This window comes from Heloderma suspectum, chromosome 4, assembly GCF_057233095.1.
Source record: "Heloderma suspectum isolate Gila_16-S chromosome 4, 16-S_ref, whole genome shotgun sequence".
Taxonomy (NCBI): domain Eukaryota; kingdom Metazoa; phylum Chordata; class Lepidosauria; order Squamata; family Helodermatidae; genus Heloderma; species Heloderma suspectum.
Genome location: NC_139461.1, coordinates 288,863,543 through 288,888,177, shown reverse-complemented (window position 1 = coordinate 288,888,177; position 24,635 = coordinate 288,863,543). Strand labels below are relative to the sequence as shown.

Below are 24,635 nucleotides of genomic sequence, written 5' to 3'. Positions count from 1 at the left end.
CCATAGCTTTGATTAGACGGACCTTTGTCGGCAAGGTGATGTCTCTGCTTCTTACTATGCTGTCTAGGTTGCCCATAGCTTTCCTCCCAAGGAGCAAGCGTCTTTTAATTTCATGGCTACAGTCACCGTCTGCGGTGATCTTGGAGCCCAAGAAAGTAAAATCTGTCACTGCTTCCATTTCTTCCCCTTCTATATGCCAGGAGGTGATAGGGCCAGATGACATGATCTTCGTTTTTTTAATGTTGAGTTTCAAACCAGCTTTTGCACTCTCCTCTTTCACCCTCAACAAGAGGCTCTTGAGATCCTCTTCGCTTTCTGCCATTAGGGTGGTATCGTCTGCATATCGGAGGTTGTTGATAATTCTCCCGGCAATCTTAATTCTGACCCCTGATTCATCCAACCCGGCATTTCTCATGATGTACTCTGCATATAAGTTAAATAAGCAGGGTGACAATATGCAGCCTTGTCGTACTCCTTTCCCAATTTTGAACCAATCGGTTGTTCCATCTCTGGTTCTTACTGTTGCTTCTTGATCCTCGTACAGGTTTCTCAGGAGACAGGTAAGGTGGTCTGGTACTCCCATCTCTTTCAGAATTTGCCACAGTTTGTTGTGATCCACACAATCAAAGGCTTTAGCGTAGTCAATGAAGCAGAAATAGACGTTTTTCTGGAATTCTCTTGCTTTCTCCATGATGCAGCGAATGTTGGCGATTTGATCTCTAGTTCCTCTGCCTCTTCTAAACCCAGCTTGTACTTCCGGTAGTTCTCGGTTCGCATACTGCTGAAGCCTAGCTTGTAGGATTTTGAGCATCACCTTGCTGGCATGTGAAATGAGCGCAATTGTGCGGTAGTTTGAACACTCTTTGTGTAATTTAGCGGGAGGGGAGTTATTTTGTTGCTACTATGCTTAAACAATTGGGAGCCAGAAATCCTTGCCACGCTGCTGCAAAACACCCAGAGATTTACCAGTAGATCCAGATCTATCATCTGCCCACCCCGTCTCATCAGATTTCTCAGCTGAGATTTTACATTTTCAAAAGCTGCTACATGTCTAACCACACAGCTATGAGATTAAATTAGCACTGGGGTTTCTCTTTTAAGTCAATGTTTTGTAAAGGTCAAACACTCTACATTAGAATCACAGTGGATGGTCAGCTGATTATCATAAAGAGAGGTGGAGGTGGCTCTGTGGTTTCTGTGGATTCTCCTGTTAGTTTGCAGCCCGTGAATAATGACACAGTCCAACAAGATATGGCAGTCTTTCCCAACCTGGTGCTCTCCAGATGGGTTGGACTACAAGGAGTGGCTGGGTTGTGAAAGGCTGGTTACGTATATTCTCATGTTACTAATGTAGACAGTTGATTGCTTCATGGATATTGTTATATATTGATATGGGAATAAGGACACCTACATGCAACGGTAGGTAACTCTGGACATGGTAAATGAATGTCAGATGATGGGATTTGTAGTCCAACACATCTGGATCACTGTGTATATCAGCCCCAATCCAGCACCCTCCATATGTGTTGGACTACAGATCCCATCATCCCCACCCACCATGCTGGGGTGATGGGAGTTATAGTACAACACATCCAGAAGGTGCTAGGTTAGGGAAGGCAGATATATGTATTCTCTCTCTCTCTCTTTCTCTCTCTCTTAGAAATTACAAATAAGTTGCTTTGCATAGCTGTCATATAACATTATATAATTATAGTTCGTATTAGAATTAAAAAGTTAGTGTGGTGTAGTGGCTACGACTGCCAGACTATGACTGGGGAGACCCAGAATCAAATTCCAACTCAATCCTGAAGCTCACTGGGTGTCCTTGGACCAGTCATTCTCTCAGCCCTAACCTACCTTACAGGGTTGTTGTGAAGATAAAATGAGGAGAGGGGGTGGACCATGTATGCTGCCTTTGAGCTCCTTGGAGGAAAGAGGGGAAATAAAAACAACAATACAAATATATTTAGCATTTACATCATGCTTTAGTTTAAAACATTCACAGTGCTTTGTGATCCCTACATCAACCCTGTAAGGTGGGTAAGAATTATTCCCATATTTCAGATAAAGGGGACTGAGGCTGAGAAATAATGGTCAGCCACCTGGTGAGTTCATGGTGGGGGAGGACTTACTCTTGACACGAGCTCTCAAAAATATGCTTTCAGGAGCCCAGGAAATGGGCTGCAGCAACCAGATACTGCATCATTGTTGAAACTAAGAGCGCAATCCTATGCAGATTTAGACAGAAAAATGTCCTACAACTCCCAGTATGCCCCAGCCCCAGCATAGCTGGCTGGGACATGCTGGGAGTTGTAGGACTTTTTTTCTGTCTAAACCTGCATAGGATTGCGCCCTGAGCAGGTTTGGGCCTGGTCAGTACCTTGGATGCGAGGCCACTGGTAGCCCTTATAAGAGTGGGATATAAGTATAATATTTAACACTAAAATAATGGTTGGTGGTGATTATCAATCACTACCATTATCAGTGGCATTCTCCACTGGAAAACTACTTTTCAGGACCTCCTTTTCACCAAACCACCTGGCAGGTGATGGCCTTTTTAAACTCCACCATGCATTAGCTCACTGCTCCACTTGCATGCAGCCACCACATGTAGAAGCAAGCTGTTTTGCAACTCCCAAGTCAGTCTGTGATGGTTTACAGACAGGCTGCAGCTGCTGAATGTGAATAGGTCTCCCCAAGCTGGGAGCCTCTGCATGACAGAATATGAAATAGCAGCCAGACACCGGGAAGGGTTTGTTTTGCATTGGCCATTGTTTTTTTCCCCATTTTGTTCACATCATTGTAGGTTTGTGCAACAGTTCTGAAATACTAGTGTGCTGGTCTGCATGCTGAAGATACTTTGTGATTTTGGCAATGGACTGACTTCACGTTGCAGGAACTCTTTGTCAGTTGACCGGGGGCCAGAACAGACATTACTTTAAATGTGTGTCTAGCAGCTATGTCATTTTCCCCCATCATTTTATACTCTTGAGTAGGTGCAGGGGCTCCAATCCAGATCAGGACCTGGATTGGGCCCCCTATGCTTACTCTAGAGTAAAAATGAAAAGAAGACACAGTTGCTAGACACATATTTAAGGTAATGTCTGTCTTGGGCCCTGGATAGCCACATTGCTAGATTGTGCAGTAGAGCTTCTCTTCCTTTCAGCAGTTATGCCATAGGTGGAATCTCAGCAGATGTGAGAAGCAGCACCGTGCGTTGAAACTTTCTCACCTGCAAAAAGGCAAGGAGCGCGTAGAACAAAAAAAGATCACAAAGTTCCCATCTAGCCAGGTGATGTCTCTGGTGGTTCTTGTTTCCTGAGTACAGAAAATATGCAAGCTTCCAGTGTGTGCATCTTCCCTTTGGAAGGCGCAGAAAGATGAAAACGTTCTGTTTTGTCCAATATGGAGATTGGGTGACCATTTATGCATTGCCAAAAAAGAGGCAATGCATCGCCAAAAAATGAATACAAAGTGGACACATGTTTGCATAAAATGTGCAGGTGTTAATTTATGTGTGTAGTTGCAGATTAAGAAATTATAACTATAATTTAAATAAAAATATAATATGTCTCACCATAGTGGGGAAGACCGTGACTCTATAAATTAGGACACCTGGCTACTCTTATGACTGGGTTTGGATGACACGATAACCCACGATGGGTTAAACAAGCCATGGTGGCTTATTTAACCCATCGTTGGTTATCGTGTCGTCTGTCGAGAATTCTTTAATCCATGATGGCTTATTTGGCTGAAATAACCCACTCTGATAACCCATGGTCTGCAGTAACAGTTATTTAACCCACCATGAGTTAATCATGTCATCTGGCGTTCACCTTGGCTTATTCCAGTCACCTGCAGAGTTGGCTGGCAAGAGCAGCCAAAACCACTACGACCGCTCTGCTCCAGCCTTTAGAGCCCTTTTTCCGAGATCTGACAAGCAGGGACAACTGCAGCCAAGCAAACACAGCCTTTCCCGATACCACGCAACAGTTACAAAATAACAGGTTTTCCCTACTACATTGACGGCCTCACACTATCATGCTACCCTGCTACAGCAAAGGTACACAATGACAGGCTTCCCTGATCGCTACTTTGACACTGTGCAAATTGGGGAATAGGGGAAGAACTGCTCGTTTTTCCATGAAGAAGTGCAGTTCCATGATTATCCGCCACAGCATCTGAAGACTCCCCATGAGGGCACCCCACCTGTGCAATTTCGCCCCATTCCAGCTGTGAGGGAGTTATAGCTCCCACACCCTTTCCCCCTCTCTGGTCACTTTTCCACAAAGAAGCAAAATGGTTATTGGGGGGGATTGCGCTTTGCAATTGCACTATAGCGCTTCAGTGCTATAGAGAACAGAAGCGGGTCTGCCAGCAATGCCTGGTGTGTGTGTGTGTATGTGTGAAATGTGCAACTCCAGCTTACTGTCCTCAATTTTGATGACAATAAAGGTGTCTATGCCAGCAATGGCTTTGGGGGGAAATGCACAATTGAGGGTTTTGTCTTGATCCTGCAAACCCCAAGGGTTTATCTGTGCCACGCCCTTTTTGGTGTACCTGGGATTTGGTGTACCTCTTCTGGTGTAACTGCACAGGGTTTTGATGGTGCATCGGGTGCCTCCCAACTAGTAGAGGCTGCATGTGAAGCTTTGTCCCAATCCTGCAAACCCCTAAGAGTTTATAGCCGCCACCCCCTTTTTGGTGCACTTGGGATTTTTGCTCCTCTGGGGTAATTGTGCAGGGTTTTGCTGTTGGATCTGGTGCCTCCCAATTAGAAGAGGCTGTGCGTGATTTTTTGTCCTGATCCTGCAAACCCCCAAAGTTTTATAGCCACCACCCCCTTTTTGATGCACTCAGGATTTTTGGCCCTTGGTGGGTAGTTGCACAGGGCTTTGATGTTAGATCAGGTGCCACCCAACTGCAAACTTCCAGCACTTTAGAGGTGAAACAGTGGCACTGCTCAGGCAGGAGGACTGCAGCTGGACAGGGGGCAGGGGGGTGAATCAAATTACACACAGTAACTTAATAAACTGCTCACAGTAGCTTATTAGCCTGTTTGTGTGGTGGGGGATTGTGGACTTTTTCAAAAATAAGCTAATGTATGTAGCTTATTAACCCAACATGTGGTATCGTGATGTCCAAATGCAGCCTATATGGAGTAGCAACGAGGAATGGGGTGCACAAAGCCTCATTCTCACACATTTCACCACATCCCCAAATCTTCTTACTTCTCAAAATCTTCTTACTAGTCCGTGGGAAAGTGATGGATCAAGTTAGCCAAGTACATTGTTTAAGGATAAGGCTATCAATGTCTATGAGTCATAAATATATGCTACCTCCAAAATCGGAGGCGGTATACCTCTGTATATCAGTTGGGAACACGAGCAGGAGGGTGCTATTACGCTGATGCCCTGCTTATGAGATTCCCATAGGTAGCTGGTTGGCTACTGTGTGAATGCTGGACTCGATGGACTCTTGGTCTGATCCAGCATGGCTCTTCTTATGTTCTTAAGGCTGATATTTAAACACATTTGCTATTTTATGTCTAGCCTTTGGGGCAGGGTTGAAAATTTCAAATAACATTTTCAGATTCTCCAGCTACCTCCAAAGATTTGCATGGTAATTACAAGAAAAAATAGCAATCATTGTCTCCCTTTTGGTTTTGCATTGTCTGCTCCTTAAGGGATAAACATTAGAAGCTCCTTGGCCTCTAATGGGTCCAAGAGGTCCCATTATAACTAACAATCTAGCCTTACTGTTGATGCTGTCTCTTGTTGGTAAAGAGGTAGTTGTTTGTTCAACCACAAAAAGTTTCCATTCTCTCTCTTTCTGTCTCTCTCTCACTCTTACTGTGGAATTGGAATGAAGTATGTTTTCTTTGCAACTCAGAGAGTGCTATTGTCATATGTCAAATGGGAGTGTGTGTGTGTGTGTGTGTGTGTGTGAAGGCCTTTGAAATGTGGCCAAAATCAGACCATGGTGGAAAAAGATGTGGTTGAGAAACAATACAACTGGCAAATCTTTCTGCAGATTTATAGTTGTAATCGTGCCATAACATGGGAACGTGCTAACCTCCTACTGAACTTGGTGAGAGGAAATGACTAATGCAAGGAGATAGTTGATATGGTATTTATATTGGACAAAAGATCTAAACTATCATAAAGCTAGTTCTATACCACAGGAAGTGGAGTCTCTGTTCAGTTTCCTACCGAAAAGTTTTAAAAACGTTTCTTAACAGTTTAACCCATTTAATACGCAAACATCTATCTTAACTGATGCCAACAATCTTTTATTTCACAGCTATTTTTTCTGGCCTCCATTGCTGGCCTCTAAGTGGAAGTTTTCATTGACATATGGACAATTGACCCCTTTACAGAAGTAAGGTGAAACCCACAGATGAACCATAATGTGCTATCCAGGAGTTCCACAAAAGATATGGTCCATAATCCAACTTGGTGTTAAATGTGTATAAACCCATTGATTTCAAGGGGCTTAAGCATGTTCAACTCTGTGTTGGTTGCAGCCTTGGAACAATGCTATCACACAGAAGTTTGAAGACCCCAGCCCAGTCTGCAAAAGAACAGCAGAAAAACCATTTTCTTGAAAAATGGGCCCAGTTTGTGAAGCTCACACCCAAAGAGATGCTAGATTGGTCTAAACTGGGCAAAGGGAATCATCCATGCTACGTGGCTAAGGGTGCCTTCACTTCAGGTTGTTTCCTGTCTCCTTGAGTGGAGACACTATCTGGGTTTAACTTTGGGCTGGTGTCAGGAAGAACATAATCCTCTGTAAACAGGAGCAAACGTTTTGCATAATGTCTGAATAGAAGATATGGGTCCATTCAGATTTAATCTGAATACAAGTGGATATTCCTCATTTACAGCACAATCATGTATGTACATCTAGCTTTATCACTGAGTATACATGTCTACTTAAAAGTCGGTCCCGTTGCGTTCAACAGGGCTTACTCCCTGGTAAGCAGCGACAGAATTGCAGCCTTAGTTCAGTGATTTAATATTCGTTAGTTTGATTGTTTGATTTGATTTGCACCCTGCCTTTCTGCCAAGAAAAATGGCACTCAAGGCAGCTTACAATCATAAATAAAACTTGATCAAAACAATAATAAAAGCAGTGCATAAAATACAATTAAAAACACAACAATAACAGAATAAAAATTTAAATGTAAATATATGAGGGAAAATGTTAAAACTACATGTACGTGTGTGTGTGTTTAAATACTAAAAATGAGTAGAAATAATGTTTTCTACTAGGCAAGAGAATGATTGGAATGAGGAAAAAGGAGTGACCTTTTTCCATACAGAATGGTGGGAATCTGACATCAGCCTGGGACGTCAGCCAATACCACCTGTTGTTAACACAGGCTTAGTTCTCACAAAGAGAAGAGGAGATGGTCATTGCGTTACTCAACTGTACCACTTCAGACTACAGGTGGAGGCTTACATCACTGAATGCTTTTCCCTACAAAAGAGATTCCTGGCACATGGCGAATCTGTCAGGCTTGGCTATAATCCTTCTGCTTGACATGCTAGTTTTCCATATGTGGGAATTTTATTTTATTGCAACATTCAGTCATTGAGAACCCACCTGTGTATATAGTGGCACAGCACAGACACATGTTTGCCATTTCATCTGATGATTGCTAGTACCAGCCCTTAGAATCATAGAATTCAAAGGACCTCAAACATCATCTAGTCCAGAGATGGACAGCTTGTGGCCCTCCAGATGCTTTGGCCTACAACTCCCTTCTTCCCTCACCATTGACTATGCTGTCTAGGACTGATGGGAGTTGCAGGCCAAAACATCTGGATGACCACAAGTTGCCCATCCCTGATCTAGTCCAACCACCTGCCAATACAAGAAATTCACTGGGACAGCATCCCTGATAGGTGGCCATCAAGCCTCTGCTTAAAAACCTCTAATGAAGGAGAGTCCACCACCTTCCGAGGCAATCTGTCCCAGTGTCCCAAACAGATCATACCATCAGAACATTCTTAGAATCATAGAACAGTAGGGTTGGAAGGGGCCTACAAGGCCATCGATCCAACCCCCTGCTCAGTGCAGGAATCTAAGTCAAAGCATCCCTGACAGATGGCTGTCCAGCTTCATCTTGAATGCCTCCGGTGTGGGAGAGCCCACCACCTCCCTAGGTCATTGGTTACATTGTCGTATTGTTCTAACAGTCAGGAAGTTTTTCCTGATGTTCAGCCGGAATCTGGCTTCCTGTAACTTGAGCCCATTATTCTATGTCCTGCACTCTGGGATGATCAAGAAGAGATCCTGGCCTTCCTCTCTGTGACAGCTTTTCTGTTGTTTTCTGCCTAGCACTCCAGCCTATCAAGATCTCTTTGAATTTTGTTTCTGTCTTCCAAGGTATTAGCTATCCTGCCCAATTTTGTGTCATCTGCAAATTTGATCAGCATTCCCTGCACTTCCTCATCCAAGTCATTAATAAAAATGTTGAAGAGCACTGGGCCCAGGACTGAGCCCTGCGGTACCCACTCGTTATCTCTCCCCAGTTGGAGAAGATCCCATTGATAAGCACTCTTTGTGCTTATTCACTCGCTATTCTGTAGCGAGCTGTGGATCCACCTGATAGTTATTTCACCTAGCCCACTTTGAGCTAGTTTGCTCATCAGGATATCATGGGGCACTTTGTCGAAAGCTTTGCAAAAGTTGATTATGTCCACAGCATTCCCACGGTCCACAAGGGAGGTTACCCGATCAAAAAATGAGATCGGATTAGTCTGGCAGGATTTGTTCTTGACAAATCCATGTTGGCTTCGAGTAATCACTGCATTGTTTTCAAGGTGCTTCCAGATGGATTGCTTTATCATCTGCTCCAGAATTTTCCCAGGGATTGATGTCAGACTGACTGGTCTGTAGTTCCCTCCTTTTTACCCTTTTTGAAGATTGGGACAACATTAGCCCTCTTCCAATCACCTGGCACCTTCACCCATCCTCCATGATTTCTCAAAGATAATAGGCAGTGGTTCTGAGAGTTCTTCTGCCAGTTCCTTTATTACTCTAGGATGCAGTTCGTCTGGCCCTGGAGATTTGAACTCGTTCAAAGTAACTGAGTGTTTCTGGACCATATGCCTATTGACCTCAAGCTGCAATCCTGCCCCTTTGGCCTGTACTTTGCCTTTGTCAGGGGGCTCATTGACCCTCTTTTGGGAGAAGACTGAGCCAAAATAGGAATTGAGCACTTCTGCCTTTTCTTTGTTATCTATTATCATTTTGCCATCCTCACTGAATAGTTGAACCACTATTTCTTTCCTCTGGCTTTTACTATGCACGTATGTGAAGAAAGCCTTTTTGTTGCTTTTAGCATCCCTCTCTAACCTCAGCTTGTTCTCAGCTTTAGCCTTCCTGATGCCATCCCTGCAATTCTGTGCTACCTGCCTGTACCCTTCATTTGTAGCTTGGCCTTCTTCCACCTTCTATATGTGTCCTTTTTTGTTTTCAGGTCATCTCTAAGCTTTTTGTGAAGCCACATTGGCTTCTTCTGTTGTGTTCCGCCTTTTTTCTTGTTGGAATTGTTTGTAATTGTGCCTTTAGAATTTCCTTTTTTAAAAGCTCCCACCCATCTTGGACTCCTTTTCTCATTAGAGTCACTTGCCATGGGACCTTACTTATCATTGTTCTGAGTTTATTAAAATTGGCCTTCCTAAAATCCAAGGTACATGTTTAGCTACACTCAGCTTTTGCTTCCTTTAGAACCAAGAACTCAAGTATAACATGGTCGCTTTCCCCCGGAGTTCCCGTAACTGCTACTTTATCCACTAAGTCATCTCTGTTGGTTAGCATCAAGTCAAGGATAGCCAATCCTCTAGTTCTTTCCTCTACTTTCTATAGGAGGAAGTTATCAGCAACACAAGTCAGGAATTTCCTGGAGGGGCCATGTCTTGCAGAATTTGTCTCCCAACAGATATTGGGGAAATTGAAGTCCCCCATTACTACTACATAATACTTCCTTGAAACATTGACTATTTGCTTTTCAGAAGTTTCATCCTCGTCTTCTGCTTGGTTGGGTGGTTGGTAGTAGACTCCGACCACCATGTTCCTTTTATTCTTTGCTCCAGTTGAAATCCCCTTTTTTGTAATTAAAATCTGTTGGGTTTGATCCTACCATCTGAAGCAACAGAGAACAAACTTACTCCACCATCTTATTAGACAGCCTTCAGATATCTGAAGATGGCTATCATATTGCCTCTTAATCATCCAGGCTAAGCATAGCTTACAAACTGATAATATCTGAATTAAGTAGATGCTCTGGTATAGGCAGTGGTTCTTCTGCAGCAGGGGTAGGCAACTTGTGGCCCCCCAGATGTGTTGGCCTACAACTCCCATGATCCCTCACCATTGGCAATGCTGGCTACAGCTGAATTTCAAAACATCTGGAGGGTCAAAACTTCTGGAGGGCCACAAGTTGCCCACGCCTGTCTTGGTGACTAAGTTGATTCCTGTGTAGCGTGCAAAATGGGGAGGTGGGGGAGCATAACTGGAACAGGATCTAGAAGTGTGGTACATTCTATTAAATTCTATCCGCATGGCACCACTTTGTTGTCTTTTCAGTGCTAGAAAAAGATGTTTCCTTTTTTTACAGGTGATTTTAACCTTTTAAGCTGTGTTTTGCGTTTCTTTTATTTATTCCCTGTTATTCTGCTGCTATATTGTTGTTGTTGTTGTTCTTATTATTAGACTAGCTGTTTATATTTTGTTTGTTGGATTATTGTACTTTTGTTCTGAGATTATCCTTCTTGGGGTGGCGTACAATATGGTATCGAAGGCGTCGAAAATAAATTATTGAAATAAATGCATACTAAGTACCGATGCTAAAACAGGTTGCCTACAAAGCTTACGTTTCTATTTCTTTCTTCTTCTTTCCCTACTGTGTCTTTCAGGATGAATCTACAGGGGAAATAACGTTCTACATGAAAGGGGCTGATGTGGTGATGGCTGGCATTGTTCAATACAATGACTGGCTTGAGGAAGAGGTATGGAGCAGCCAGTCTGGTACCATGTCTGATTTATTCTTAAGTATGAAATTCCCATCGGTGCAATGAGGGGTTGGCTATTCAGCAGATTTACTCCAGGGAACACTCTGGGAGCACCTGATGCTGTAACCCAGGGATGCAGAACCTCTTTCAGCCGGAGGGCTGAATCTCATTTCAGAGAAACTCTCGGGGGCCACATGCCGGTAGTGGGCGGGGCCAAAAGCTAAAAGGATGAGGCCCACATACCAAACATACCAGCCTATTTTATCTTAGCTTTAAGCTCTTACTGGCAGTATCTAAGCCTTAGAAGAGACATTTCAACCTTCTGGAACTGGGAAAAGGCTGCACAAAAGCTGGGAAACCACTGACAATCAGTGATTAGGGAAAGAAGGCATGACCATCTGGGGAGCCCAAAGGGCTGGATTTGGCCCCTGGGCCTGAGCATCTGCAAACTGATCAATGCTAAGCAGGTTTGGACTTCCATTGGTGCCTGGAAGGGAAAGCATTGGGAACCCCCTGTGAGCTGCTCTGAGTTTTCCAAGGACAAGCTGGATATAGATGTATGAAGGAGTTGCTGCAGTCACCCAAAATCTGATAGAAGAGGACCCAAGGGGGCAACAGGAATCTTAAAATATTCAATTAGTTAATGGAATACAATGTGAGCAATAATGTGCAACATAAAAAACTCAGCCTAGCCTTCAGAATTAGAGTAAAAAAGACTCTGTGTCCTAAACAGAGAGAGGAAGAGAAATGCCTGCTGTGCTTGAGAAATTAAAAAAACATGTTTGTGCCCCACATGGAGACCAAAAGCTGACTGGCTGGTCAGGTGCCCAAGAAATAAAACATTCTTTGTGCCCACCTGAATGAGAGAGCCCCAGAGCAGCCTGCAGCAAATCAACAAATGGTTTTGAAGAACATTAAATTATTCACCTCCCTCTTTGAATCTTGCCTGGCAGCAGTCCTGGCCTAAAAGTAGAAGTTCTAATAATATTATATAAAGAAGGACCCTTCGGTTCTCCCCTCTCCTGTGCCTCTGGGCCCAAGGAGTTGCTTTTTATGCTTCTTCTCCCCTCCTCCATAACTATCCCTGTAGGAAGGTTGTCATCTTTACCTCCTATATAAGAGGCAGTCGCTGACTGAGGCTGAGTGACAGCTTGGCTAACCCTCTTCTTACCTCCTCATTCAGGCCATCTGTCACACCAGTGGCTCGCCTTGCCTTCCTCCAACTCCTCCTCCTCCGCTGTTGCATGCTGTCCCAGCCAAGGAGAGTTTCTCTGCCTCTTGCCTCACCTTCCCACGCTCCTCCTCCCTGACCCCAGGGATCTTTGTTTCCGCAGAACCACAGCACTCTCCTCCCAACCCTCTGATGCAACTCCTGTGCAAAGTGGCACAGATGAGGGCAGATGGCGGTGTCTCAGCAGCCACCCACACTTCCTGCAAGTGCGGCTGGCTGGGACGCTGTCTTTTGCTTTGTCCTAGTTATACCACTGTGAGCGAGCCCAGAGGTCACATTGGAAGGAGGGCAGCAGGGCTACAAGCCCTTGGCACATCATCCTGAGGCCAGGCCCCGCTTCATCCTGCCACTGTATACACCTGTGCAGGACCCAGGTGCCAATGGGTGTGTTCCTTCCATTGTAAATAAATAGTGCTGGCTATGTGTTAAAGAAGAATCTTGCATGCCAGGTGTGACAAACATAGAATCGTAAAATAGTAGGAAGGTGCCTATAAGACCATCAAGTCCAACTCCCTGCTCAGTGCAGGAATCTAAGTCAAAGCATCCCTGACAGATGGTTGTCCAGCTTCATCTTGAATGCCACCAGTGTGGGAGAACCCACTACTTCCCTAGGTAATTGGTTCCATTGTCATATTGCTCTAACAGTCAGGAAGTTTTTCCTGATGTTCAGCTGGAATCTGGCTTCCTGTAACTTGAGCCCATTATTCTGTGTCCTGCATTCTGGGATGACATCACTTCTAGTTTGGCCCTGAAAGAGACCTGTGGGTCTCTGCCCCACGTGTCTTTAAAACTGCCCTGAGTTCCCCTCGGTGTGAGAAAACAGTGAGGCAAATGACCATTTAGTTCCTGTATAACGGAACAATTATTTTCTTAGGCTCATGGCTTATTTTATTTTTATTTTTAGCTCTGATGGCAAGTAGCTGGCTTCAGGGCTGCGTATTGAGATGTGAGTGACCTTATTTGCAATTTCTTTCTCATCTGCAGTGTGGTAATATGGCAAGGGAAGGGCTGAGAGTCCTTGTAGTAGCAAAGAAATCTCTGACTGAGGAACAATATCAAGATTTTGAGGTAAGTAATGGAGAGCCTTTCTACTCAAGACTTTTATTGTGTGCTTGTGATTCCTCACTCATGGTATTTTGCCAGTCCTTTACATCACATCCTCCTCCTCCAGGGGCTCTCTCATGCTTTGCAACCATTATTGTGGGGGGGTTTCCTAAAGAGGAAAGTCTAGTTTTTTTTTCTGAATGGCGTTATAGAAACCTAGTGCAATTGCATAATTCTACTACACCACAGCGCCACCTAGTGGTTGTGTAATGGAACATATAGAATGGAAGAGGAGGAAAAAACCCTGATAAACACGTGTAAAGGAGCTGAGCTTAATCCTACAAAGAATCTGAAAGCAGAAGCCTCAGTAAAGGTGCAGCTTAAAAGCCTCATGTGGAAAATCCCATAGATTATCCATCAGCCTTCCCCAACCTGGGACCCTCCAGCTGTGTTGGACTACAACTCCCAGCATTCCCCAGCCAGCCATGCTAGGAGTTTATTTTTTATTATTTATTTAAAACATTTGCACCCCGCCCTGTATCATTAAGATATCAGGGCGGCGTACAGAGTTGTAGTCCAACACATCCAGAGTGCTCCAGATTGGGAAGACTTCTATACATGACATAGAGACTGTTTCACTTAGCCCTCTTAGAGACTGTTTCACTTAGCCCTGGAATGTATGAGAGAGGTAACACTGGTCGTGTTTCTATAGTGGAAGGGGGTAAAAAGGGGTGTGTCGGGGCAGATCAGGGAAGGCCCTGGATCCAACAGATCCAATGTTTCCTTTTCTTCCAAAGACCACCCCCAGAAAGGGTGAAAAAGTACTCCAGCCTTGGAGATGGCACACTGATTTTTCCTCCCATTAGTGTCAACAGGAAGAGAAAATATTTAAAAGGCCAAACAGGGAAAATAAAAACTGGGAAATCTGCCCCTCCCGACCCTTTGACCTGGCTGACACAAGACAGCAGGGCTTTGAAGTGGCAGTTCCTCTGCCATAGAATCTCCCAGTGGTAGAGCACCTGCTTTGCATGCAGAAACTCCTAGGTTCGATCCCTGGCATCTCCAGGTAAGGCTGGAAAAACCCCTGCCTGAAACCCTGGAGAGCCATTGCTGCCAGTCAGTGTCAACAATACTGGGGTAGGTGGACCCAGGGTCTGACTCAGTACAAGGCAGCTTCCTATGTCCACTCTCTGATTGCTTCATCCAAAGATTTATAGCCTATCTTTCCATCAAATGATTTCCAAGATGGCCTGCAAACAGAAGTTATGAACAATACAAAGCAGCAAAAACTGCTAACAGCAGCAGTACAACAATACCTGCTTAACAACGTGCGTGTAGGATCAATGACAATACCATTTAGTCGAAAAACTTTCCCACAGTTTTTATATGTAAATCGGGGTGGGCAAACTCACCTCATCCCGCTTCATATGCCACTCGCTGGATCCGTGCTGGCTGCCTGACCCTGCTTGCTGCATGTGGCGAGCCGCCAGGCGATCCATGGGCAAACAGTGAGCGGCCTCCCACCCCATCACCAAACCGCCATTTTGCATAAAAATGGCGGCTTGGCCTTTTAGGGAAAGGCCGATTTTGTGCAAATGGTGGCCATAAAGAGCCCCATTTACACAAAATTACAGGCGTAAATGGTCTAAATAGGCCATGTATGCCTGTAATTTTGCATAAATGGGCTCTTTACAGCTGCCATTTGCTCAAAATTGGCCTTTCCGTAAAAAGCCGAGCCACCATTTTTGCACAAAATGGCAGCACGGTGAGGGAGCAGGAATCCCTGTGCTTGCCTGACTCAAGCACCGAGTCAGGCGAGCACAGGGATCTGCGGACTGGCGTCAGGGGCCAAGCCGGTGAAAAATCACCAAGCCTCGAGCCCGAATCGGACGCCTGCAGCATCCGTATATGTAAACACTTGGTGGGGGGGGAAACCCAGGTTTCAACTGGCACATAAAATATGGGAGCAACCTTGGCACCAGGCAAACATCTTTGGAGAGGGTGTGCCATAAACATGAGTGTCATGGCTAAATAGGCACCCAACTATATTGGGTAGCACCCATCTAACTCTGAAGGTGGAGGCGCCCAGAGCAGGGCCTCAGCAGATGATCTTAGAAAGGAAGTAGTCCGGCAGGAGAAGATGGTCTTTGGGATACCTGGTCCCAAGCCATTTAGGGCTATTTTGTGTCTATTTCCATTTGGATGTTCCATTGAATATTTTATGAAAAGGCACCAGACGCATGTAATACATATATATGGGCAACGTGGGAAGATGTGATGAAAAGTGCATGCCTAAGTATATATGTGCCAGCATTTGCACAAGTTTATCCCTCTTACCCTTGCCCAGCCTTCCCAACCTGGAGCCTTCCAGGTGTGTTGGACTACACACGTGCATGTAGGATCAATGACACACCTGGCTGGGGCATGCTGGGAGTTGTAGTCCAACACATCTGGAGGGCACCAAGTTGGGAGGGGCTGCCCTTGCCTCTCTCACTCTCCTCTCCCTTTACCTTTTCCTGCTCTACACTTCCTAGGTTGTCTTCCACATCTCCACCGTTGATGGTGCTATCTAGTTTACTCCAGGGCACAGAAGGACAAAGCTGAAATAAAAATGAATTATGACAAGAGTGCTAGTCTGGATGTACTCTTAGTCTCTGTAGCAATGGCAGCCAGCTGGCAGCTTGTGGGGCCACATCAAGACTATGGGTAGCAGCCAGTTGGCTTGCCATTCACCCATGTTCTTCTAATAGATAAATAATCTCATAGCACAGGCCTAGCCAGTCCCTTCACTCCTGGCTTCAGGAGGGAGGGGGAACTGCTAAAAGCTCATGGGCTGCCCCACTCATCTGTTTCTTGCTGTGTTCCTCTTTTACCCAGGCCTGGTAGCATGCTGACCTGGGGATTTCAGCTACCTATCAATATGTTAGGGAGGGATCATATTTCAATAGTAGATCTCATGCTTTGCATGTAGAAAGTCCCAGATTCGATCCCTGGCACTTCCAGATAGGGCTTGAAAAATCCCTGCCTGAAACCCTGGAGAGCCATTGCTTCCAGTCAGTGTCAACAGTAGTGGGCTAGATGGACCCAGGGTCTGACTCTGTATAAGGCAGCTTCCTATGTCGCTGTGTTGGCAGTGGCAAGTGAGTAATGGGAAGGGGGGAAGGAGTTTGGTCCCTTGCTCTAGGTAGTCCATTCCATCTAACGGAAGGATGTTGAACCTCTTTTGACACAAGGGCCAATTTCCATTTTGGAGAAGCTCCCAGGGGTTGCTTTCCAGTGGTGGGTGGAACCGAAGACAGAAGGGGTGGGGTCCCATATCAGCATATTGTAGCTTAAGGGCACAATCCTATGGCCGCTAGACAGCATCTAGATGGCCATAGGATTTTTTGATTTCTGGGTATCACACTCGGAGTCAGAAGAGCAGTGTGGAGCGGCTGAAAAGGGGGCATTCCTGGGGGAGGGGAGGGGACTGCGGAAGTGCCATTGCGACGCTTTCTATGCGCCATCCGGCCTCCCCCATGACCTGCTCCAAGGCGCCCCAGTTAGACAGCCGAAATTGGCCATCTAGCCCCAAATGCAGGGCAGGTGGAGTGTGGATGAAGATGAGTTCAGAGGCAGCCAACTATCCCCATAGGATTGCGTCCTAAAGCTCTTATTGCCAGTAACTTAAGACTCGGGATAGGATTTTCAACCTTTTAGAATGGGTGAAAAAACTGTACAAAAGCAACCCAGCAAATGACTGGGGCAAAGGGGCGGGGGGGGGCAAAGGGAAGGGGGAGACATCTGCAAAACCCAGAAGGCTGGATTGGGACCCTGGGCAAGCCGGATTGGGACCCCAGGCCTGGGGTTCAGCACCCCTGGTCTAATGGCTGGCAACTGGTCTTTAGGGAGTTGTTATTCACTGCTGCGTCTCCTGCATGTATTTTTGCATTAGTGTAAGCTTATAGCGTTTGGACAAGTATTGATTGGGTATCTGCCTTGTGGCCTTGCTAGGCACGCTACGTCCAAGCAAAGCTGAGCGTCCATGACCGCTCCTTGAAGGTGGCAACTGTGATCGAGAGCTTGGAGATGGAGATGGAGCTGCTGTGTCTAACTGGAGTGGAGGATCAACTGCAGGCTGATGTCAGGCCCACTCTGGAAACTCTGAGAAATGCCGGCATGAAGGTAATGCTAAACTAGAAACGGAAAGCAGAAGGTTGCTGGGGCAGTTTTCCCAGTCTTGAGAGCACAGTGATGAACACAAGTGAGAGAACTGGAGGAAAGGGAGGAAACGGCATTCCACTGCATTAGGCCTGGCCATGACCATAGCGCTAATAATGTTGTGTGTGACTGTCATGGCCTAGGCACCATCCGGTAGGAGCCCATGATGCTTACGGCACCTCCCTCGTCACAGCAATCTCAATTGATATTGTAGCAGCATTTGGCGGAAGTATGGCATTTTCCCAGCAAATAAAATGAGCTATCATCATAGCAGAATGTTTGGCTCAAATAACAACTGTATTTATCAATAACTGCCTGTAAACGCTGCCAGGTTTGAAGGGGGCCTTGAGCGAAATGCCTTCCAGGGCCCTCTGCAACATCTTGGCCTCTCAGCTGAGTTCCATTCTCAAAGTGGCAGCCAGCCACCCAGGCTCAGCTGCTGCTCATCTCTCTGCAAAAAAAAATGCCATGCTGGAGTTAAAAATGCAAATTTTCCTTTGCAGCAGAGGCAGTGGGGAATGCACATTAAAACCCAGACAGACAGCTCCAAGCAGCAGGTTTTGTGGAGCGACTGGTAGCAGACTGGGTGGCCAACCTAGACTAAATCCAGGGCTGACAGGTACCACAAAGTAGAGTTGTGCACAAATGGCCTCTCAAAATTCTCCAGCCTGTTTGTTGGCAGAGAAATTGGGGGGACAATTTCACCAAATTTCTCCTAGGGGAGGAGAAATCCTTGAACAGTTTCTCACAGATAGGGCTCATCATTGGCAGGGGTTGTCGCACAGCTGCTTCTTTTTTTTTCCTGAGGGTTTTTGGTTTACTGCACTGCTTCTCTCAGTGGCAACAGCATCAGCTGTGTGGAGGCTTCCACATTTTTGAGGCAGAATTTTGCATTTCTTTTGGTGGTATTTTTGAGCTTCCCTAATCACTGTGAGGTGACCAAGGGTGCTGTGTGTGTTTTCTTTCTCTATTACACATCCTTCCACTGCTCTGCAGCCTCCCAGGCCACCTGCACTTCCTGAACTGAAAAAGCCCCATGGGAGGAATTGCCTCATGATATCTTCCTCATGATGGCTTTAACTGAAGTGCGGGAAGCTGAGGAGGCTACAGGCTGCCACAGAGATTATTGTGCAATGACAGACAGGACACTCATGCACACCCCTCAGCCACCTCATAAGTAAGGTACACACAAGAACCCCAAACCCAGTCCATGAGAATTTCTCCAAAATTTCTCCTCCTTTGAATTTCTGTTCAAAAGCACTTTCTTTTCTATCAAATTGAATGAGAATGGTTGAAAAACACATGGGAGGAATTTTCAGCACAGCACTACCACAAGCCCAGGGAGTTTGATTTACTCCTTCCCAAGGGTGGCAGCTGTGGGGCCCTAGAATTGGGCCCCAAAGACTGTCCCTAGCAGTGCAACTGCCAATAAATGCCCGAATAGTTGTCATCACCAGCCTCTGACTTTCATACTCAGGAATGTCTGTTTGGAAGTCCCTAATTTTCCCAGCATGCAAGACCAGTAAAAAGTAGGCTGAGAGTTACTTAGTTTGTTTTTGTGTTAAGATTTACACCCTGCTGTTCAATCACATTTTCAGGGTGGTTTACAATAAAATAATGATAAGGAACACAGTAAAATTACAAGAAGATAAAATAAGCCCCAAACAGTAAATCTATAAAAGGAGCATTAAAATATACTAGACACAATAAAACGCATCATCAAACATTAAAAAGGCTGGGCAAATAAAAAGGTCTTTGCCTGGCACCAGGAAGCCATCAGAGTCGGTTCCAGGTGAGTCTCTTGGGGGAGAGCATCCCAAAGCCAGGACACCACTGCTGAGAAGACCACTTCCCTTGAAACTTTCTGCCATACCTCCAGAAAGAGGGAGAACCTGAGGAAAGGCCTGTGAAGATCTCAGGAGCATATGTGGAGACAGACAATCCTTCAGTTACTTCCAAAGTTAGGGAACAGTTTTCATGGTATAAGGTAGCGCCTAAGAGCCAATTTTTGCATTGTGCAGAATAAGGTGGAAGATTCGGATGCTAGAATTCTGGACTGTACTACTTCAGATTACACAAAAGGGTGTGTGTAATATTCTTGATCTGCAGTGGTGTTGTGGAGCCAGGTCTCACAGGGATGAGGCACGGGCACTTTTTTATTAGCAGGGACACAAACTTCATCTGCCACCCCCTGTTCACTCTGAGCTTAACTGCAATCCTCACAGTAGCTGAGAGGAAGTGAATTTTCCCAGCAGTAATATATTATTCCCTGTTGTAATGGAAATTGTTTTGTGGTGGCTTGGTCTTGAATGGACAATTAAGGGCGCAATCCTATGTGGATGGTCGGCAGCCTCCAAAGTTGGAGGCTGCCGACTATCTAAAGCAGGGCAGGGGGACCGCAGAGGTGGTCTTCGCCTCCACGCTACAGCTGCTTTGCGTTTCTGCTAGATGGGCGATTTCGCCAATGTAGCAGCAGCGCCTCAGAGGAGGAGGGAAGAAAGCTGGGGCAGCCATAGGAAATGGTGTACCACAGCCACCCCAGTCTCCTCCTCCCTGCCCTCAGGAACACGCCCTTTTACCCCTCTCTGCGCTCCATTTCCCAAATACGGAGAGGTAGCCGGCGTGGTTCTCTCTGCGCTGACTACGAGGGGGGGTGGAAGGGGAGCGCGGTTTCCTGGCTCCCATCTTGGAGCCTTGTCTCTGACCTCAGACTAAGGAAAGGGAACAATTCTATAGCCCCCAACCACTGTGTCCGGGCCATAGGATTGCTCTCCCCGACCCACTAGCTTTATGAAAGACTTGCTTGTGGTGGAGATGAAAACTGCTAGCACTGCTTTGTTGATGTGGACTCTCCTTGGGGCGTGGTGATGGGGACTGCCATGATGCACACCTAACTTCAAAACGTAACATTATACCACTGTTGATCTTCAGCGTAAAATGTTACCCACACTAGCACAGCAGGGAAAGGGTTACACTAACCATTTCTTATGTGCTCGTTTATGCCAAATGCTTCTGATATGCTAATTTACTACATGGAAAAGTGTGTGGTGGGTTTTTTGTGTGTGGTGGCGGGGGTTGTTTGTTTTATACTGGAGAGCATTAAAAATGGCCCCTCATTCTGAGTAAAGTATGGATTGGTTGTATATGATGATTGTGTGATCAAAGTCCCTTTAGCATTGTCAAGCAAACTTGACTACCTTGCCCAACTTTCTGTCCATTTAGGGAATGCAGACAGCGCTGAATTGTTCTCTCCTCTGTCTTATATGAGGCCACTTGTATTTTTATTTCACACACCACACAAAACTGAGATTTTGGATTCCTGTCCTGAAATAGCCACCAGAGGGAGCAAGATTGGGAGGGATTGTGTGTTGAAGTTTGGGATTATTTTATGACTTCCCGTACAGGTCAAAGCCCAACCTTCAAGCATTTTAAGACTGCTGTTTTTGAGCAGGTCTGATGCATCATTAGTAGGAAAGTGGAGGTTAAGAATGCATTCTCCGCTTTTAGCCTGTTTTAATTGGCAATATATTATGTGTGCATACATGTAATTAACTTCTTGATAGCCATCCCTGAGCTCTAGGGAGAAAAGGGTGGGCTAGAAATGTTGAGGCCCAGATACAAGGTCCTATTGGTCTTACTTGGAAAAACATGGTTGCCATCTTGCTGCATCTGCTTCTAGAATATGTGCAGTTCCCACTCACGAACAGTCCGTAATAGTGATTGAAATGCCCCAGTGTGAAGTCTCTCAACCCAACATAGACTAGACATCTGTATTGTCCCGCCAAATTGTAGAGAGAATTTTGTCAGCTACCAATTTATCAGCTACCACCGTCTGTCAAAATGTATGAAATGGCTGCCTGTATCAATCCATCTTTAGGGCATATTACATGATCATATGCCACACTATTGATGCCCATTCCATTCCTAAGGGATTGTAGCAAATGTGCCACTTTGCACAATATGCAAAGGAGGCAGAGTCTCTTGGATTTCCCTGGGAATTAAGTGCACTTGACTTGAGGCCTGTGAGCACATTCTGGCTATCATGTGAAGGCCTCTTTAAACTATTCCACATGGCAGCCATCTCCTCCTGATGTACAGTGACTCATTGTGAAGATATGGCCGTTATTCACCATACCACCACAAATCTTTCTTGCTTGGTCTTCTACACACGAACAGCCTGCTGCCACATAGAGCAATTAAAAGTTCCCTTTATAGAGCAGCCGGTATCATGTCACTGGTGCCGACTGTATTAACTACAATTTGTGTGCCCAAATGTACTATTATTGTTGTTGTTGTTGTTGTTGTTGTTGTTGTTGTTGTAAAACTCCTGGAGAAATTTATTTTCTGTGGTGTTTAATAAATTTATACATCTCTGCAATTCCAGTGTAACATAAAATGGACCCCATTTTACGAACACCACCTAATTTAGCAGAAAACTATGCTTGCCAGAACTTTTTTTACAAATCTCTCTTTCGTGCTTTGGAAGGGCCCATATATACAATAGTTGGTAAAATACATAGGAAATCTAGCCTTTTTCTTCCCAAAGTACACTGGAACAGCATCAATAGGATTGATGCTAAATGGAACTTAAGGAAGTTTGAGGGATATTGGTTATGTAGAACACAGGTGAGCAGAAGGTAGATCTTCAGATGTTTTGGACTTCACCTCCCAGAAGCCCCTGCTAGCATGGCCAATAGTCATGAATGCTGGGAGTTGAGATCCAAGACATCTGGAGATCTACTTTCTGCCCATCGTTGATGCAGAATTCCAGTCATGGCTTTCAGCAGTTCTGAGAGCTGATTCACACATCATTGCAAAAATAGATTCCTCTGGTTCCACCATGAATCATCTGCATTTTTCTGTCATGTCTGGAAGGCATTCATATGTCTGAAAGCCATATGAATCTCTCTGGAAAGCCAAGTATACATCCTGCGTGTATGTAAACTGTTTTCAGACATGTGAAGGCCCTTCAGTCATTATAGAACAGACTCGGAGATCTCCAGTGCCCAGGAACATGTGAAGTGTCTCTCAGCGTGAATCTACATATTACAGTGAATTAGGTGGTAGAATTCTGGACTGTACCTCCTCAGAGAGCAGATGAGTGGGATCATCTATTGGAATCCTTCTGGTGTGTGTGGCCAGGGGGACGCTTTGCATGTAATTAACTAGCACATGAGGGAAAGAGGTTTAGCATTAGCACTTTCTCTCAGATATGCTTGCGGAGTATATAGATCAGGGGTGGGCAACATCTGGCCCACAGGCCACATCTGGGCCCCTGGTCTTTAGGGGGGCCCTCCCCACTGCCCCCACGCCACTGAATTTACTGCCAAAATTTGGCACAGCAGCGAGGAAAAACTAGCCTGCTTTTAAAAGCTAAAAGCAGCTCTTTGCTGCCAAATTCAGGAGTGCAAGGGAAAGGGGCTATGTCCCTGTGGGCCACATGTTGCCAACCCGATCTAAGTGAACCCAGCACTAGCAGCTGAAACATCTGGAGAAGAGGACTTGCTATCATTACCGCTCCCAGTCCCAGCTCCCTTTTACTGATGCCCACCTCCTCTAGAGGAGAGATAGGAAGCCAGCCTCAAGACATCAGACCTAGTGAGAATGCTCCACCCCCATGAACTAAATAGACAGAGCCAGGCCACTGTGGCCCCCAGGGGTGTAGTGAACCCAGCACTAGTAGTGTGCATTATCTTTATTATGTTTTCTTTTTACCTGTTAATGTTGGTATTGTTTAGCATTTGTTTCACTGTAGTACTGAATTTCTTGTCATTGTAATACTGAATTTCTTTTACATGCATTGAATTGTTTTATATTTAACTTTTTATTGACGTCCTGTAACCAAATGTTTGTTCTTTCAACTGCTGTTTCCTGCGAGCCGCTTTGAGTACAGTTTACTATAGAAAAGCGGCATACAAATAAAAAATTGAATCTTTTTTGCTTTAAAATAGTTCCTTTTTCCTACAGCTGCACCACTGAATTTTGGCAGCAAACTGCTGCTTTTAGCTTTTTTAAGCAGGTTAACTTTTTAAAATTTAGCGTTTGGCTTTTTAAAAATTGGGGTTCTCTTCAATCTGAGAATTGGACAGTGCAGGCCCCGACCCCTGGAATTGGCTCATCCCTTATATAGATGGAGCTTTTTACATGGAAGAGCATTCAAAAATATCTCTCTCTTTCATTCTCTCTCTCTCTCTCTCTCTCTCTCTCTCTCACACACACACACACACACACACACACCCCTACCAGTCTGAACTGGTACCATCAATAAAGTTCTGTTGTTGTTTTTATGGGACTGCATGCTCAAATTGATTTGCTTCACGTAAAAACATAGTGACTAGGTTTATGTTTTTCCTGTTCTCTTGGATTCTTGCATAAGTCATCTTAATTATAATATATATGTTAAACTTACTACAAGCTAAACATTTTATCAAATGCCTTGTTTATGGTTATTGATGTTGGGATATTAATTTTTTTTATTGTAGGTATGGATGCTAACAGGGGATAAACTGGAAACAGCCACGTGTACAGCTAAGAATGCACATCTGGTAACCAGGACCCAGGACATTCATATATTTAGACTGGTGAGTAATATGAATAAAACTAGCTTACTTAGCACTTGTCTGCAGACCTGCATTATGAATCGAGGGGAATAACTTACACCAGCCCTAATGTGCAGTTAGAATACAATCTGAGTATAAGATGCAAACTTAATCTTTATCTGACTATCATTGCATTTACACAACACCTAGAGTCATCTGATGAGTACATAGAAGTTGGACATCCACAGTGGAAAAAGAAAGTTCTGAAAAAGTAGCCCTTATTTCCTCCCAAGTTTCTTGGAATAACGTAATTTCTTTCCTGCAGGCACAATTGATACGATGCATTTGGATCCTTCCTGTAACAACTTCTTAAGGAGGCAAAATACAGAGCAATGTTTTGCTAACAGTCGATAAAGATGTAAATAGTTAAGAGTTCCTGTTCTGATGGATCTTGCTCTGTACCAGGTCTTACATGGCTTACTTTCTAAAACCACATCTACAGATTTTAAGGGTGCAATCCTATGCATGTTTAGACAGAAAGAAGTCCTACAACTCCCAGCATTCCCCAGCCAAGTCTGAAGTGTAGGTATGGTTTTA

General features: G+C 44.9%; 1 protein-coding gene across 3 annotated transcripts in view; it reads left to right on the top strand.

Moving 5' to 3' along the window:
* Positions 1-24,635, top strand: part of ATP9A (ATPase phospholipid transporting 9A) — a 174,773-nt gene that overhangs the window by 111,329 nt on the left and 38,809 nt on the right. For all 3 annotated transcript variants that reach the window (XM_084854164.1, XM_084854165.1, XM_084854163.1), the window contains exons 16-19: positions 10,929-11,021; positions 13,240-13,323; positions 17,293-17,463; positions 23,982-24,080. In XM_084854164.1, the coding sequence (XP_084710290.1) occupies positions 10,929-11,021; positions 13,240-13,323; positions 17,293-17,463; positions 23,982-24,080 (447 nt within the window). The remainder of the gene's footprint in view (positions 1-10,928; positions 11,022-13,239; positions 13,324-17,292; positions 17,464-23,981; positions 24,081-24,635) is intronic.